Source organism: Castanea sativa, chromosome 1, assembly GCF_040712315.1.
Source record: "Castanea sativa cultivar Marrone di Chiusa Pesio chromosome 1, ASM4071231v1".
NCBI lineage: Eukaryota > Viridiplantae > Streptophyta > Magnoliopsida > Fagales > Fagaceae > Castanea > Castanea sativa.
The window spans coordinates 21,563,366-21,581,257 of record NC_134013.1 but is presented as its reverse complement, the minus strand read 5'-3'; the positions used below and the strand labels follow the sequence as shown (position 1 = coordinate 21,581,257).

The 17,892-nt window shown below is 36.0% G+C and overlaps 2 protein-coding genes across 2 annotated transcripts; both read left to right on the top strand.

Annotated features, from left to right (window-relative positions):
* Positions 1–251: 251 nt before the first annotated feature.
* On the top strand, positions 252–10,168 carry LOC142622605 (UDP-N-acetylglucosamine transporter UGNT1). Its single transcript, XM_075796120.1, has 10 exons — positions 252–531; positions 6,443–6,519; positions 7,162–7,323; positions 7,428–7,561; positions 8,339–8,469; positions 8,594–8,638; positions 8,722–8,819; positions 9,054–9,161; positions 9,503–9,559; positions 9,685–10,168. Exons 1-10 carry the CDS (start codon positions 366–368, stop codon positions 9,757–9,759), a joined length of 1,053 nt encoding a protein of 350 aa, XP_075652235.1. The 5' UTR covers positions 252–365; the 3' UTR covers positions 9,760–10,168.
* A 1,298-nt stretch (positions 10,169–11,466) lies between these two features.
* On the top strand, positions 11,467–17,882 carry LOC142609974 (uncharacterized). Its single transcript, XM_075781699.1, has 7 exons — positions 11,467–12,044; positions 12,360–12,459; positions 13,510–13,609; positions 15,544–15,632; positions 16,861–17,199; positions 17,290–17,366; positions 17,824–17,882. Exons 1-5 carry the CDS (start codon positions 11,807–11,809, stop codon positions 17,180–17,182), a joined length of 849 nt encoding a protein of 282 aa, XP_075637814.1. The 5' UTR covers positions 11,467–11,806; the 3' UTR covers positions 17,183–17,199; positions 17,290–17,366; positions 17,824–17,882.
* Positions 17,883–17,892: the final 10 nt, after the last annotated feature.

Below are 17,892 nucleotides of genomic sequence, written 5' to 3'. Positions count from 1 at the left end.
TCACCTATGATTTGTTATGAAATTGCTGAAAAAAATATCGTAGACGTAGCACCTCTCTTATTATACTGTATTTGAAAAAATACTAGTCCACACTAACCTGATTGGGTCGCCCAGCCGGATTGACCCGATCTGTATTTATACAATACGTGTGGGATTACCGTTTCTGACCTGAACCCAATTGCATCCGACCCGCTTGCCTGCCAGGACTGATTCATAGGACCACTAAACGCACCGCATTGGGAAACCATTGACCTTGACGAATGTTCCGAGCCAGAGCTTTGAAATAAGGTGGAAATTTCGCAGGCAAAGACGAACACCTCCATTTCGCGAAGAACATTGAGAATTTGAGAGAGAGAGAGAGAGAGATGTCGTTGAAGGGGTCGAGCTCATCGAATCTGATGTTGCCGATATCCGATCCTCCAGGAGACGAAGACAGAGACAAACTTCTCAGAGGCGAGGAGAAGCTTTTCAAAGGTTCTGCCATGACCAAACGAGGAGCCTATGCGGCAATCTCCTACATGTCTTGCGCAGGTAAAAATTATCAGTACGATCTTGATAATTATTACAACATTTGTATGTCTTTTCAATTTTGTCAATTTATTGCATTACGGTTCATCAAAATTTGATTAAGATTTTGTTTGTTTACGATATTTCTATGTTGGCTTATAACAGCATTTAATGTTGTCTCGAATTTGGATGTGCGAAATTCTGTGAGAAATTGGACTTCCACATGTCATGTTGAGTATCCATGATTGGGCACTTGGGTTTAGTTTATGCTATATTTTCATATGCTTGAATTCACCTGCCTTTGTCAAGTATCATTAGGAATACAACAACAACAATGTCACAACGAGTATTTGTAGTGGATCCATTCATATTAGAGTGTCTAAATTTTATGCTAGCCGTCAACTTACGACAACCCACCTCCTTTTCCCGGGCTTGGGACCAGTTGTGAACAAAATATATGACAATAAGCACAAACATAGGCAGAATCATTTGGAATGGGAGAAAATAAAATTTTCTAAAATAGTGTTCGAGATTCTCGTTTCCATTTGGTACTCACATTGTGGGTATTACTTGGTTGTTCTCTAACTGCTATTAATCTATGAGTAGTACTGGCAGCCCATATCTTCTCGTTCAATCAACATCCGTGGGTCAATGGCATAATCAACATCACATTAGTTTTTGTGTTCTTGATGCCGATTTTTCACACTCAAGTCACAAATAACGATCCTTTTCATTCTTCCCTTTCTTGTGTTGGAAGCTACATGTGCTTGTGTTGCTCAATTGACATACTGCCATTGCGAGATAAGCTGATGCAAGCTAAGTAGGGTGGTTTTTAGGCTTTTTTGATGAATAAGAATGTGAGTTTCTTAGAGGAACTTATAGGTGGATAGCACCTCTGCAAAGAACACTCAGTTCTCTAAAATGGCACTCAAGGTTAAGTATTTTCATTAACTAACAAAACTGGTTACAAAGTATCTACAATGTGGTACTTATACTGGCTGTTTTGTATTGGCAGCCTTCTAGATGGTTAACAAGTTTCTAAATCCTATTGGCCAATGCTTAAGCAGTCATCTAACTAAATAATTAGTTACAAGAGGTTTAGGATGTAGCTACTTGAAATTCCCTGCATCATAAGCCCAGCTTATTTGTCCTCAGCTGGGATTCTGCTGCATATTTCCTTGAATATATTTGCCCACAAGCATCACACACTCTTTGTGTTTCGTTGTTGTGCACATGAAACTCCTTTGAAAGTTTTGTTTTGAGTTTTTAAAAAAACAACTCACTGCACTTGGTGCTTCAAAACCTTTCTTAAAATTTTCTGAAGTATTTAGCACCAGAAATTAACATAGAACGATTCCTGAGAGTATGTCTCATGGAAAATTTATCAATATTCATAATTATAATTGTCTAGAATTTTGTTTCCACTGGCAGCCTGCTACATTTCTAACTAGCTTTGTCCTACCAGTTTAGCCTCAAAATCTGGATTGCACATGATCCATGAGTCTATACGTTATGCTTAGTCAGTCGTCCTTAACACCACGTAATATCATAATCTTTAATACTATACTAATCCAAATACTAAAATGATTGACAACTTACTAAGGAAATGTCAATATATTACAGTGCACCTGTATTGAGAATTTACAGAGAGAATTCTTATGAAGTGGTTTAGGTCAGAAGCCCAAGTTCCACTTGGTGAACTAGATTCAGATGTGTGCACCTATTGAGGATGGGGGTTTAGGTGTCCAAAATTTGAGAAGATTTAATCAAGCTCTATAAGGGAAGTGACTGTGGAGATATGGTACTGAGATAGAGCTACTTTGGAGGAGGGTGATAGGGTCAAGTGTGGGAGTTCATAAGGAGGTTGGTGTACTAAAGTGGTGCTGGGTCCCTTCAGTGTTAGTGTTTCGAATTCTATAAGACAGGAGTGGGTGACTTTTTCTTGGTATCTTCAGTATGAGGTGGGAGATAGAACTAGAGTGAAGTTTTGGCATGATTTGTGGTGTGATGATTGTTCACTAAAGGCCTAGGCCTAACCGGAATTATTTGGAATCAGTTGTGATAGGGACTCCTCTTTTGTGGATCTTACGTAATTCTGTAATGGTGTTCTTCACTAGGATCTACATTTCTCATGTTCAGTGTAGAATGGGGAGTTGGAGCCTTCATCGATTTTTTGTGGATCTCATTTATTCTACTTCTTTGAGGGGGAGCGAGGAAGACAAAGTTTGATGGAAGCTAGCAAGGATAAACTTATCACCAAAAAAGAAAAATAAGGAAGAAGCTAGCGAAGGGTTGGGGCTTTGAAGTTAAAGGGTACTACTACGAGTTTGTATTTTCCTTGGACAACTATTTGGAGATCAGAGGTATTACCTAGAGTCACTCTCTTTTCGTGGACTGCTGCTTTAGGGAGGATTTTGATTATTGATAATTTACAGAAGAGACCAATTATTGTGTTAGATTGATATTATGTGTAAATGTAGTGGGGGGCCTGTGGACAATTTATAGCTGTTGAGTTGTGAAATATGGTATTTGGATTGTTTGGTGTTCAATGGGTTATGCCGCAGTGAGTTCTGGATATGCTAGCTTCTTCGTAGGGTCAGTTTGACCATCATCAGAACATCACCATTTGAAAAGTAGTGCCACATTGTTTAATGTAGTATATTTGGCAGGAACAAAATGTTAGAAGTTTTGAGGGCTGTGAGCAGACTACTCATGATTTTAAGTTGTTTTTCTTTAAATCTTTGTTTGTTTGTATTCTAGCTTTGGGCTCATTTTCTTTTACTTCTGTTTTAGATCTGATTGATCATTGTAACTTAAGAGCTTGATTGTGTTCAATGTGTTGTACCCACAGTATACCCTGTGTACTTGGGTTATTTTTTTCATTATTAAAGTTAAGTTACTTATCTCAAGAAATTTTTTTTTTTGATAGGTAAGAAAAAATTTTATTAACAGCGAAAAAGCATGTAAAAAATAGAAGATTCATGATAGTGAACAAGTAGAAAAGAGGGATAAGAACAGCAAATAGGCATTAAGTTATACTAAGAGACAAAAGAAAATCCGTGATAGTAGGATAATCCGAGAGGCCCCAACACCGAGACCAATCAAAGAAGGTCCGTCTGCATAAATCTAGCAACTAATCTAATGATTTCGCCATATCCTCAAAAGAACGCCGATTCCGTTCAGCCCAAATATTCCACATAAAACAACCCGGAACCAGATTCCAAATATCAGAATTATGTTTCCCAAGCCATTGGTACCAACAAAAAAATAAGCCTATAATGGAACCAGTCATGACCCAATCAATCCCAAACAGCTGAAGCATATGCATCCATAGAGAATGAGCAACCGGACAAGAAATTAGCAGGTGATCCACAAATTCCTTATTACAGCAATACATACAACAACGATTTACCCAAATTCAGCCTCAGAGCATAAGATTATCCAAATAAGGATCTGACCATAAGTTGCTGTCCGCATAAAGAACGCTACCCTTTTAAGAACCTTTACTTTCCAAATGCCTTTCCAAGGGAAAGAAGTAAGAGTTGCATTTCAAATATTATGATAAAAAGACCGAACATCAAACTTCCTACTTCCATTAAGACACCAAGAAAGTTTGTCACTACCCCCACCCCTAGGAATTCGAGATTGGATGAAGTGAAGAAGGGAATAGGAAGCCGCCAACTCCCAATCATTAAATTCCCTATAAAATCTTAGACTCCATACTCTATCATTATCACCAACTAGAGGACTTAACGCTTCAGAAATATAAGCTACCTTATTGGTTGAAAACACAAATAGTTGAGGATAAAGAGATTTGAGAGAATTATCCCCAGTCCACTTATCATGCCAAAAAAGAATACGAGAACCATCCCCCACCACAAAAGACACATGCCTAGAAATACTTTCCCATCCGTCACTAATACTTCTCCATAAACCACAACCATGAGCCCTTCTACAAATTCTAGTGCTCCACCCCCTTTCTCCTCCCCATATTTCGTGGCTATAACCTTCCCCCATAGACGATTAGTTTCATGTCCATATCTCCAAAGCCATTTTCCCAATAGAGCTTGATTAAACGACACCAAATTTCGAATTCCCAACCCACCCAGTTCACGAGATAAGCAAACTTTTTCCCAAGCCACCAAAAGGGTATTTGGAAGGCCAAGGTCTGTTGTGGGGCTTTTGGCTTGCTGGCAAGGTCGTTTTGGTCGCCATCGTAATGGAGATATTTGGAAGGCCGTTCCTCATTGCTTGTTGTGGTGTATTTGGAAGGAGAGAAATAGTAGATGTTTTGAAGACATCGAGAGTTCCATGCCTGTCCTTAAGTCTCTTTTTTTCCGAACCTTACTAGATTGGTTCTCCGTGTGGAGAAGCCTTCCTTTTCTTTCTATTTTGGATTTTCTTGATTTTTGTAATGTTCGTCTTTGATTTGTTTTCCCTTGTATACTTCCTGTGTACTTGGGTGACTCTCTTTTTTCAATAAATTTTTTTATTACTTATCAAAAAAAAAAAGGGTATTTGAAACACTCAGCTGAAGAACCCCACAAAAAATTTCTCTGAATACGTTCCAATCTCATTGCCACAGCTTTAGGAACAGTAAAAAGGGAAAGATAATAATTTGGGAGGCTTGACAATGTAGTTTTCAACATGGTGAGTCTACCGCCCTTTGACAAATAAAGCCGCTTCCAGCTTGCCAACTTCTTCTCCATCTTCTCTAGAATCGGATTCCAAATAGAGGCTGTCTTATACGAGGTACCCAAAGGCATTCCCAAATAAAACATGGGCAAACTGCCCAACCTCCAATGAAGAATGTTAGCCAAATTGTGAATGTTGCTCACCTCCCCAATAGGGACAATTTCACTTTTCCCTACATTCACCTTCAAGCTAATAAAAGATTGAAAACAAGTCAAAACCAGCCTAATGGATAGCAACTGCTCCCTAGAAGCATCATAGAAAAGAATGGTGTCATCCGCAAATAAAAGATGAAAAATACGAATACCAGTAGAGCTAATAGGTCCCACATGAAAACCATGAATAAGACCACCATCCTCAGTTTTCTTCAAAATCCAACTTAAAACCTCCATGATCAAAAGAAAAAGAAGGGGAGACAACGGATCTCCTTGTCTAAGGCCTCTAGAACTACCAAAAAAACCAGCAGGAGAACCATTAACCAAGACTGAGAAACGAACAGTAGTTACACAAGCCTTTACCCAACTTCTCTATCGACCCCCAAAGCCCATCCTCTCTAGCAAATAGAACAAAGTATCCCAACTTACATGATCATAGGCTTTCTCAATGTCTAACTTACACACCACCCCTGGAATTTGACATTTCAGTCTACTATCTAGGCATTCATTAGCTATAAGCACTGAGTCTAAAATCTGTCTACCACGAACAAAAGAATTTTGAGACTCCGAAATGAGTTTGGCATCAAAGGAGCATAGATTGGATGCATTCATCCACTCAAATAAAGATTTGAGTAGAATAAGCTTAAGCTCGTGCGCTGATGCTTGATTCTTGTTCATTTACTGTTTAGATTTGTATACTGCGTACACATCCTGAGTATGTGATCTATTTTTTTATTTCAATAAAAGTGTTACTCTTATAAAAATAAAAATAAAAATTATAGTGCACTCATATATGTTGGATTCCCACTCATGTAAGAAGAGTCTTGAGTCCGTTTCAATTATATTTGATGAGAGAGAGAGAGAGAGAGAGCTTTTAGTTTGGAGTAAGAAGAGCCTGGAGTCCCTGTTCAGTTATACTTGATGAAGGAAATTTGGATGTATGGAAAAGCCATTTGGTGTAATCCTCTAGTAATAGATTTTGCTTATTTTAATAATATGATATCATGAATATATCCGGCATTGAAAAGTTTCTGAGACCCATCTAATGTTACACTTGACTTTTAATTATCTTCCCATATGCTCTGCAGTCCTCTTGATATTGTTCAACAAAGCTGCTCTTTCATCCTATAGCTTCCCATCTGCAAATGTCATCACACTCTTTCAGGTATATTCATTTTCTTGCAATCATTAGTCTTTCTTTATATATTGCATGGGTATGAGTAATGAAAAGGAACATTGTTTCTGAAGTTTCCTAAGTCTTACAAGCCGTTTTTTCTTTTGGAATAAATTTTTAATTTTATTTCTTTATGGACTTCATACTTAATAAACTCTGTCATGTACTCTGAGTGTTTAGGCTGCTAGTTTGTTTAGACATCCCACTAGTTTGCTTATCTTGACTCATTAAGCCACTATTTGAAATCTTGCCATAAAGAATGATGCAGACCTCAAAATTTTTCATGGTTCGTCATCTTCTCTGCCAACTTTGATTCCCTCCGTTCCCTCCAAAATTTTATGCAAATCTTTTATGCTCACCTGACTAATTAATGCACTGATTTGCACTGCCAATGCTACAAGTCTGGGCTATAATAAAAACTTTGAAGCTCTTGAGTATTGATACATTTTTACTCCATTTTTTCTGTTTCTGGTTGTTATCAGTATGCTTTTTTTCCTCTCCCCCCCACCCCCCAAAAAAAATGTTAATCTGTTTTATGCTTCTGTGCTTTCATATTTACTGGCTTGGCCTTGCAGTTGAATGCCAAAGGAAGAATTGTTTATTCATGATATGTTGATGTTGTTTTCACTGCAGATGATATGTTCATGTTGTTTTCTCTATGTAATGAGACGCTTGAAGATGATTTCTTTTACGGTAGGTGACTCTTTGACTGTATCTGATAGTGCCACAACACTAGTACCTTTGAAGACATTGAGGCACACTCTTCCTCTTGCAGGAGCCTATTTGCTTTACATGGTAAGTATTTTGCAATGTTGAAGACATTCCTCTTGGGTACATTAGAAGTACAGCATTTGTCAATTGTTATTAATGTCTATTATTCCTCAATTTCTACTTGAAAGCTAGCCACTATGGAGTCTGTCCGTGGAGTAAATGTTCCCATGTACACCACCCTCAGGCGGACTACTGTGGTATTTACAATGGTTGTGGAGTATATTCTAGCTGGGCAGAAGTACACATCTTCTATTGTTGGAAGGTAAATAGCTGTTTTGTACAGCTGTTTTCAATTATTGTTGGTAATTAAAAGATGAGTTGTAGCTGCTGTTTTTAGTACAAATCATGTGTTAATGTCTTTGTGAAGGCTACGCCACAATTATTTAACTGCATAACCCACTTTACTTGATTATCAAGGGTAGCCCAGCATAATCTGTAAATATTCTGTTGGAATTATTGCTATTAAAATATTTAATTAAAGATCAGATAAAATGCTAAATTTGAAGATGATTAAAGAAAGACATATGATCAGGAGATGAGGTGACTGGTTCCACATTCGATTTATTAACATCCTCTTATTAAATGATGGTTAAAAGTTAGTGGGGCATAAAATAAACAAAAAATATATAGCAAAACCAATAAAATTGTGAAATGTTAGATAAAAAAGAAAGTATTTGGGCAAGCAAATATTAATGGGACTACATTTATCAGAGAGAGAGAAAGATGTTAGTTGCATTCCCATATCATGAGTGGTACCTGCACATTTCATGATGCCAGAATTGGATCAGTCTTGTGCAGAGTGCAGACAAATTCTGTATGACCCCCCCCCCCCCAAACCTCTCTTCCACTTTCCCTTTCTATCTGCTGTTATTTGTATTCCAACTTTTCAGGCCTCTGGCTAGACAGGTGTCAAATTTTGTGACCATGGCAGCATGGTGTTATACAAAATCTTTGGTCACCTTGTGTTAGTAGACATTTACTAGAATTCCCAAGTTCCTAATTCCCTCATTTAACTGAAAAAATTTAAGGGTGTTATCAGTGTTGCATTGATCGTTCTTGGTGCTTTTATTGCGGGAGCTCGGGACTTATCATTTGATGCCTATGGCTATGCTGTTGTTTTCTTGTCCAACATCACTACAGCAATATATCTGGCAACCATAGCCCGTATTGGTAGTACTATAACCTTTCTCTCTCTCTCTCTCTCTCTCTCTCTCTTGGAAATCTTCAAATGGCATTTCTCTTCACAAGTGTAGCATCTTTCTTGAGTATTCACTATTATTTTCATTTTTTGCAGGGAAATCCAGTGGCCTGAATAGCTTTGGCCTTATGTGGTGCAATGGTAAGCTAATAGTTCCTAACCTGAATTTGCCATTTGTTTCAATTCTATCAGTGACACAAAATTATATTGCTTTTCAATAACAGGAATCTTATGTGGACCGATTCTGCTGTTTTGGACATTTATTCGGGGTGACTTAGAGATGACAATTAATTTCCCATATCTGTTTTCTCCTGGGTTTTCGGTAATTTTTTTCTCATCAGCAGAAGGTCTTCAATGTTATATATATAAGCTTCATGCTAGGAAAACTATCTTAAGTCTCAATGTTTAATGTCATAAGTGTTTTAAGATTTTACTGTGGTTATTGTATATTCAATGTTTACACCAACATTAATCACTATGATACTTATTTGTGCTGTTACCTTTTTGGTAGATTTTGACAATTTTGATGCATTATGTTTTCTTTTTCTTTGGGCAGGCTGTATTGTTTTGTTCATGTGTACTGGCGTTCTTCTTGAACTACAGTATATTTTTGAACACGACTCTCAATTCAGCACTTACCCAAACAATTTGTGGTAATCTGAAGGTTTGTTTTACCAGCTTCCCTCTGCTTCTTGCAAATAAACTGTTTTGCAGCTTAATGTATTATAAGTTCTTTATGGTACTGTTACCTTCAGTGGTGTATTAGTAATTTTTAAACTGTTTGTACTTCCCAAGGCTGTCTTGGGAGGGTCCAATGTATCAAATGTGTCAAAAGAGATGTATCTGATGATCCGGCTTATCCATGGCAATTTCACTTATGTACAGCTTTTTTAATGTTTTGCTGTTAATATATATTACTTGACATACTTGTGGACGTTATTTCTATTTATGTACAGCTTGTATTGTTTGCTTTTCTGAAATTTGCTGGTTTTTGGGTTCTCATAGGATCTTTTTACCATTGGGTTTGGCTGGATTCTATTTGGTGGGCTTCCATTTGATATTGTGAGTGTCAATTATTCTCCTAATTAAAATGCTCTCATTCATATGCACATTATGATAAATATTTCATTGTTTCTCATTATTGCTTTTCTGATAGAATCTGATGTTCCGATGCGTTCTGTTTGCAGTTCAATGTTATTGGGCAACTTCTCGGTTTTATTGGCTCTGGTTTGTATGCCTACTATAAGCTCATTGGGAAGTAAATTCTTAACTGTTTCATGACTATTTTTCTTCATTGGAGAAAATGAGTTGTTGCTTTTTTGTGTTCCTCCAATTCTGGTTTAATGATCAAGGGGTTCTTGGAAAGTGAGATATACTGGTATCAAGTCAGATTTTGCTGATGGGTGGGTGTTGGAAAAGAAAAGGGCAATTTAGCGTATAGTGGCAACCCCTTTTGCTAATTTGATGTGTCTGAGTTTACACATTGTATATGATGATTCTCAATTAATCCCGCTTCCTGGGTCTGTTATTTTGATACCCGTAACATCAAATTGGCAGAAAATTTTGAAGATTTAGGTGGTTAATATATGAGTCTGACTATAAATTGTACTAAATTCAATTAATTAGATGATACTTACAGTATAATCAAATTTAATATTGTCTACCATCCAAGCTGGATTCGTTGTAGTTAAAGCATTAATGTTCTTAACTTCTTATAACTTCCTATAACAGCATGCGTGGAATACAATACTTGGTCTAAGAACAATGAGAATATCAATTCTCTTATTGCCAAACTCAGAGATCAGCTTTCTATTTTGTTACAGGTTGGAGTTAATGTTTTCTTATCTCTGTTCGAGTCTTTGTCTAGCTGCCAAAATGCAGTATGGTAATAAAAGAACAACACCAGTCCATATGGCTCACACTCAAAATTGTGGTTGAACTAATTCAGCTTCTATACTCGACTAATCAACAACTATGACAAAAAAAAAAAATTGATAATAACAATGCCAAATTTGGCAACGGTTATCAACCTGGTGTTCTATTATTGAAGAAGAAAATTGTTCTGGCATGTTTTTTTGCTTAATAATGTACTGGCTCAAAGCTTACATGCAAATTCCTTCCATTAACGATTAACCCCTTGATGAAGGAATGGCGCATGGAGAATCAAGCTAAATTGATTTGATTGAACCCAATCGGTTTGTTGGAAGTTGGAACGAACAATACAAATGGCAAATCATGAATATTTTAAATATAGGGCAAGGCTTAGGTATGTGTTTGAGTTGTATCCACGTGACAATTGTTTAACATGTGTCTAAATTTCAATAAATTCAATGCATAAGAGCACTGGACCCAAACTAGTTCTTTTATATTTAATAGTTTATTTGCTAGTATTTATTAAAAGATATAGTTTTTAATAACTATTAACTATATGTTAAAATGTGTGGGAAAAAAAAAACTAAAAAGTAACTTATTTCCAAAAACCTAAAGTTAGATATTTGCAACAAAAAAAAAAAAAGTGTTGAGACAAAAATAAAAAAGCAAATAAGCAGGTATAGTATGTATAACTGATTAATTTTATTTATTTAATTCTTTTTTTTTTCGATTTCTTTTATTATCAAAAGTCCAAAGATAACAGAATACTTAATAAAATATTAAAATTTATCTAAAACAACAAAATCAACTTTTGCTACAACTATACTAAGTGTGAAATTGTGAACGTCTGTTACTTTTAATCTTTTACATAGACTTACTACTCACAGTAGTTGAAAAGTTGTAGCTTAATTTATGGTCAAAGATTTTATTTTTTGATATTTTTATGGATTTATTCTATGTAAAAATAGTAAAGAAAGATCGTATAACCTAGTTGACTAGAAGTTAAGTTGAATAAGGTATGACACTGGAAAACTTAGAAAAAAAAAAAACAGATTTTTTGGTGAAAATTCCTCAAATAACCTTATTTTTATAACCATAGTCCATATGTGCACCGCATTTCCTAAATTATCTCCTGTACCGAAAACAGAATTTGGAGAATTTGCGCGCGAAACGGTTACCCCTCCAAATTCTGATATTCTAACTGTTTTCCCCGCCAAACCCCACAAAAGAAAATTCTTTCTTTCTCTCTCTAAAAAAAAAAAAAAGAATCTCTCCGACACAAGCTCCGTTACAGTGAGTCTCAAATCAATAAAGCGAAAAATCCTAACCCTAACTCCTTCTCTTACCAACTTCAATGCGTGTTCTTCTCTCCTAAGAATCTCTCTCTCTCTCTCTATCTCTATAAGACTATGGATTGTTGAGAGAGGTTTGGTGTGAATGGAAGCGATGGTTGATAACAGGTTGTTAATCGAGGCTGAGGACGAAGAAGAAGGCGGCGGCGACGGCGGTTTTAGCTCGAAGCGTAGGGTTTCGGTGGAGAGGAATCGGCGGTCGCTGAAATTGTCCTCCTCGTTCATAGCCGATGGACTTTCTCCCAAGTCTAAATCTCTGTATACGAAGCTTCCCTCTCAGCCTCTCAACCTCTCTGTCCTCAAATTGGACGGCTCTTCCTTCGGTAATTTTCTCTTTTTCTTCTATGAGGTTGTTTGGTTACCGAGAAAATCGATGATTGTGGAAAATGTGCTCTTTTTTTTTTTGTTTTGGTTTCTAAATTTGGAATAAACTCACAACAACTACATATCAAGTTAATGGATTGTGAAGTTTTCTGATTCAGGATTTGAACTTATTTTTCCAATTCTTTTCCTACAATTTTCTCGGAAACCAAAACGGGGGGTTAGGGTTTATTTATGCTGGACTTGAAGTTGAAATCCAAAACACATTTCAAGTTTTCTCTCATGGATTTTGAAGTAATTGAGGTTTTTGGTTACAGATATTGAAGTTACAAAGACAGCCACTATTGCTGAACTCAAGGAGGCAGTGGAGGCGGTGTTTGATCACATGCCTCAGAAGGGACCAGGAAAAATTTCATGGTATTTTCCTTTTTACACTTTTTCATTTTGTAAAAGTAGAGTAATCAGATTTTCAATTTAGCCTAGAGTTTGGGTATGAGATTCAAAATCTATTTATTCCATGAAAAGTTAGATGGTTTCTTTTTTTCTTTTTTTTTTTTTTTTTTTAAATGCCACATTGGTTCTTAACAAATCTAAGGTTTATAAGGATATGAGAGTTTATTACTCAAAAAGGATTTTTAGTTTGGCTCACTTTACCAGTGTATTAGAAGTTTTGAAGGGAGAGGAGAGGAGAGGGTAAAGGGTGGAAGGAGAGGACGGAGGAGGGGAATGATTACTCCTTCCCCTTATTTGGTTGTTCTAAAAATTAAGTAGGAGGAAGTGGAATAGATTTGAGATATCCCTCCGCTTTGTTTGGATACATTAAAATTTAATTAGGGGAAGGAGAGAGGGGAATCGTCATATAAATTGATAGTTATGGCCCTTTTTTGCTTTTTTATATTTTATTATTATTTTTTTTTTTTAAAGATATGATAGGATTTGAATCTATGATATCCGCTTCATAATGATTGTTCTTTATCATTAGGCCAAGACACCAATTGATTTTTGGTATAGGTGGGATTCAAACCCATGTCCTTTATTTGATGACAAAAAATTTTACAAGTTAAGTTAACTGTAACTCACTTTTTCTAATTTTAATGAATTGGATATAAATTGACAATTTAAAATTTTAATACAAGTGAACCCCTTCCCCTCCAAATTCCTCAGTTTGGGGGAAACAAAAATGAGGGGTTTGGATTGGTAAGATACCCTCCAAATCCCCTCAAATCCTTCACAGAAACATCCAATCAAGGTTCATTTAACTGTCCCCATCCCCTTCCCTCTCCTCCCCCTCCAACCAAACATGCTCTAGGCTTTTGCTTCACCCAAGAGTCAAATCTTACATATGTCAAGATTTTTTTTTTTTTTTTTTTCATTTCCCACAGTTTCTCAGTCACCAAACTCAGCACATGGTGATAATTATTCTGCATTGTTTACATTGAATTACTTGTTTGAATCTGGTTCATGAAGGCCACATCTTTGGGGGCATTTCTGCTTATGCTATGATGGTCAGAAGCTAGTCACTGAAGCTGACCCTATCAGAAATTATGGCATCAAGGATGGTGATCAGGTTTGTGGCAGCCTTCCTTTAGTTGTTAGAAGGTATTTTGTTGCGTAGTTTGCTATTTGGATCTTTATGCAGGACCTTTAGGCTAAAATTGTATTAGACCACCATATGGGAATCCATTAACCAGTTGAAATTTACTTTGTTCTTGGGTTTGCCGTGAATTGGTTGATTTGGTAAAACTGGGAAGTGCAAAATGGATTTTCTGAGATCTTCCTCTACCCTTAGTATGGTTGAGAAGAAAAATGAATGGAAACAAATTTGAAAGTCCGTTCTTTTCTTTTCCTTTTTTTTTAATTTATTATTAATGGTGCTTTTATTTCAAAGGATGCAGTTAAATAAATTAGACTTTGCTTGGTAGGATTTCTTTTTTCTTAGGCTTTATGCTGGGAGAAAAAAATACAAAGACTTTCAATGAATATATTTTCTTAACATCTGTACTGTGACAATAGAGCAAGGGTAAGGTTAAATGGTGTGCAAATGAATTGAATGAAAAGAGAAGGCTGTCCCTAAATGAAATTAACAAATTCAGTATGACAGAATTCTTTTCACATAATATACTTTTTTAGTAAGAGAAATCAATTCGTTGATGCACTTCAGTTCTTATTTATGTCTATGTTATAAAGATTTGATTAATCATCATTTGATTGTTCCTAGATGCAAGTTACTAATGCTAAATATGATGCCAAATAATTAAAAAAAGATTGCTTGAAAATGAATTAAGGACACAGATTAATGGCTAGAATATGTGCGTATGTGTGTCTTCACCTCATGGCAGCACTCTTTAGGTATAAAAAGGAACTCAGTGCAATACACTAACACACCCATTGAGTTATAATTGGATGCAGTGTTTGCCAGATTTATGGAAAAAGTGCTTATCATAATCTGCTAAAGAGAACTATTGGTCATAACTTTTTGATCATGTTGTTATAGTTAATACCTTCTTATTGTGGTATAATGAGATGGGTTGGAATAAAGAGTGTATTAATAAGCTTGCTTTAAGATGTTTCATTACCTTATTGGGAATCCAGGTGCAATTTACATTGGCATAGAGCTCCAAGATAGATAATAGCCTGATTTTGTAGCTGAGGATATTCTGTTGTCTTCATATTATGAAAACTTAAGCACAGACAGGAAATTAAGCATAGACAGGAAAACTATAAAAAAAAAACCAAGCGGAATGCTTGTGAAACTTTGAAAACCAGTTTATAAACTCTATCGATGCAAACACTAGAACTTGCATGAGCGGTTAAGAAGATTCAAACACACACAAAGAGAGGATGCAGGACCCAATCTGAACTAGTTTAGAATAGCCCTATAATGATTATTTGTGTTTCAATTGTTCATAGTATAGGTACAGTTGCTGACCACCAATGCAATTGAAATTCTCAATTAGGGCAATAACGCTATTTGTTTAGAGATGGAGAATTTCATTCCTAGTGTAGATGGTTATGATCAGTCTGATGTTCCTAGTCCTAGGGCCTGTCTGTTGCTTCTCTTGTCCATCAAGAAGCTAAGTCAGTTAATAAGCGACTTTGAGTGAATTTCATTTCTGGTGTAGATGGTTATGATCGGCCTGATGTTCTTGGTGATATGGCATGTCCATTGCTTCTCTTGTTTATCAAAAATCAATGTCAATTAACAGGTGACTTAGTACCGTGTCTGCATGTCCCACTCTTCTTTAGATAACTCAACTAATAGAGTCACCCTCACTGATCTTTTAATTGTGTTCCTCTTACTTCAGCTCATTGTGCGTTGTTTGACATTTACATTAGATTAAATTTTTTTCTTCTGTTGTTTTTTCTTATTTTTGATTGTGTATCATAATCACTGGTAACTTTTATTTTTTGTTGTCCATGAAATTAAATAGTGTTTTATTTGAAGTTAATTGCTTTCGACTTCTTTCTTAATGTTTATTGTCCTTGTTTTGATAAGTACAGCTTCATTTTATTCGGCACATCTCAATCAGCTACAACTTGAGAAAGAAACGACCAAAGAAACGGGATGTTGGTTCAAAGCAAAGAAAAATGTAAAGCTCTCTCTATGGCCATTTATCTTCTAATAATTGTCTCTTAAAATCAACATCAAAAACAAAACTTGCACAAGCTGCACTTGTCTAGACAGATGAGGACTGACATTGTTACCAACCAATGCTGCACTAGAATGGCCATCTTGCTTGTGTTTAATATTACCCAGGTATCAAGTGTAGCAACAGACAAAGCTTCTGGGTTTACATACTGCAGTATAGTTCAACAATATGATTACATAATTACTAAAAAAATTAGCTAAACAGGATTTTATTTCCTTGAATTTAAGAAGCTTGGGTATAATGAGATTGATATTACTGATGTGCAAGTATGGCGAGATATCTAATAGTTGATCATGTATAATACTTGTTAAAAAAAACTAAATTAAATTGATTAGTGCAAGGATCAAGGTTGGTATTTGCCACAGGTATGTTACCCACTAGGTGGTTTCATTTGTGATAGCCAGCAAGAGAATGTTTCACAATCCACTGTAATTAAGCAATGGCTTCATTTTATTGTTATGCAAAAAGATGTTTCCTTCTGGTTGTAAGATAATCTTTGTTCTGAGTGGACAAGTTCCACATTTTCCTGCCCTACTGTTTTTAAACATAGTGCATTTCTGCAAGATTAAAGTTCACCCTTGCTTCACTAAGAGTTTGGAATATCCTTGCTTTATTGAAAGCAACAAAGTTTGTCCCCCTGTTCAGCGAGTGACTTTAGAACCTGTAAAATATGGGTTGGTGACTCTATGCTGATTGGAAATATATTGGAAGTTCCTTGCAGTGCAGGCTCTTGTGTCTATAAAATCACGGGAGGCACTGCTCTAAAAAGCCCTGGTCTTTCTCCTTTCTTGTTGTTTTTATTTTTAGGGCTCTTGGCTTAGAAAGCCCCTTACCCCATTTACTGGTCAACTAATCACATGGTTGGCAGAACTGGAAGGCAGAGGTCTTTATGCAGCAATCAATAGGGGATCAAAAGTGATTTGCAACCTCTCTAAGCGAATATTTTCTATACAATATAGGTTGAAAAAAAAAAAGATGTTAGTGTTTGTTAAGTAAAATCATCATTAGAAGGTTGGACTTTGGAGGCATGTGTATAAGCTAATGTGGATAACATTATAGATGAATTTTGCTCTGTAATTGAGTTCATATGCTTAAACCGTGCATGTCCACTAAATCTAGTGCTTTCTGTACTTTTGTTGATAATGTACATTTAATTGGAAATCTGCAGGTCATTATCGCAATCAAATAGCTGTGACGAAGGAGAACAAAAAGACAAGGAAGATGACGATTGTAGTGATATAGAGAAGGGGAAGCTCCAGCATTACGACAAAAAAGATCGTTGTTTGACTAAACCCCACAAGGCCAGGATTGCACACCTATTGGGAGGGTGGTTCTTATGCACCAGACAAGCAACTGTTAAGAGGAAGAAAGTTGTAGGCTTGGCTTGTCCTTCAGGAATGGGCACTGGTTTAGTGGGTGGTTTTAGAAAGATCATATGGCTTTGCAGGAAGAAACGCAATTCTCGGAGGGATAAATGGAGAGAGGATTGATGCTACTGCTTGTATAGGTTAGAGAGGATTCTTATTTTCAAATCCATAATGTTCTTCTGTTCTTCACAAGCTGAGATTTGCGTTCTTTTTAAAATTTTGAAACGCAGATGTGTACATAGGCAATAAAGATCATGCAATGCTTGATTGCACCAATGAAAAGTTCAAACACCAGACGGGTTACCAGGTACACCAGACGGGTTGAAATTGGTTTATATATTGGTTCAATTAACCAACACCTTAGGATCACCTTTAAATGATTTCTCCTTGTTATTACATAGCATGTGTGTGATAGGACCACGATTACACAACGAAATTAGTAGTGGAAAAAAAAAAATATGAAAATCCTCCCACCCATTTTGTGGCAATTGGTAAAACCATTGGCTTGTATTTTTAAACAAGATACATAATTAATTAAATTGGTAATGTGACTAAAAATATACTTAAGATAATTTTAACCATATGAGTTCCTATTAGCTCAATTGGTAAAGTGTCTAATGATTATATAAAAGATCTGAAATTTAATTCTCATTTACACAAAAAAAAAAACTAATTAAGATAATTTTAGCCATGAATTTTCCTCATTGGGTGTGTCCAAGAATTTTCCTCCATAATAGTTTCTGATTTTATAAGGCCAACTGCAGATACGAAGAATTTGAGATGTCACGCACCCCACAGCACGTGAGAAACACTTCCTCGACCACAAATTTTAT

Bases quoted from the DNA above. Each gene is read 5' to 3' on its own strand.
- LOC142609974 (XM_075781699.1), top strand. From the start codon at position 11,807: ATGGAAGCGATGGTTGATAACAGGTTGTTAATCGAGGCTGAGGACGAA. The intron at 12,045-12,359 runs GTAATTTTCTCT...TTTTGGTTACAG, and splicing joins ATTGGACGGCTCTTCCTTCG to ATATTGAAGTTACAAAGACA. The intron at 15,633-16,860 runs GTAAAGCTCTCT...GGAAATCTGCAG, and splicing joins GGTTCAAAGCAAAGAAAAAT to GTCATTATCGCAATCAAATA.
- LOC142622605 (XM_075796120.1), top strand. From the start codon at position 366: ATGTCGTTGAAGGGGTCGAGCTCATCGAATCTGATGTTGCCGATATCC. The intron at 9,162-9,502 runs GTTTGTTTTACC...GGGTTCTCATAG, and splicing joins CAATTTGTGGTAATCTGAAG to GATCTTTTTACCATTGGGTT. The intron at 9,560-9,684 runs GTGAGTGTCAAT...TTCTGTTTGCAG, and splicing joins GTGGGCTTCCATTTGATATT to TTCAATGTTATTGGGCAACT.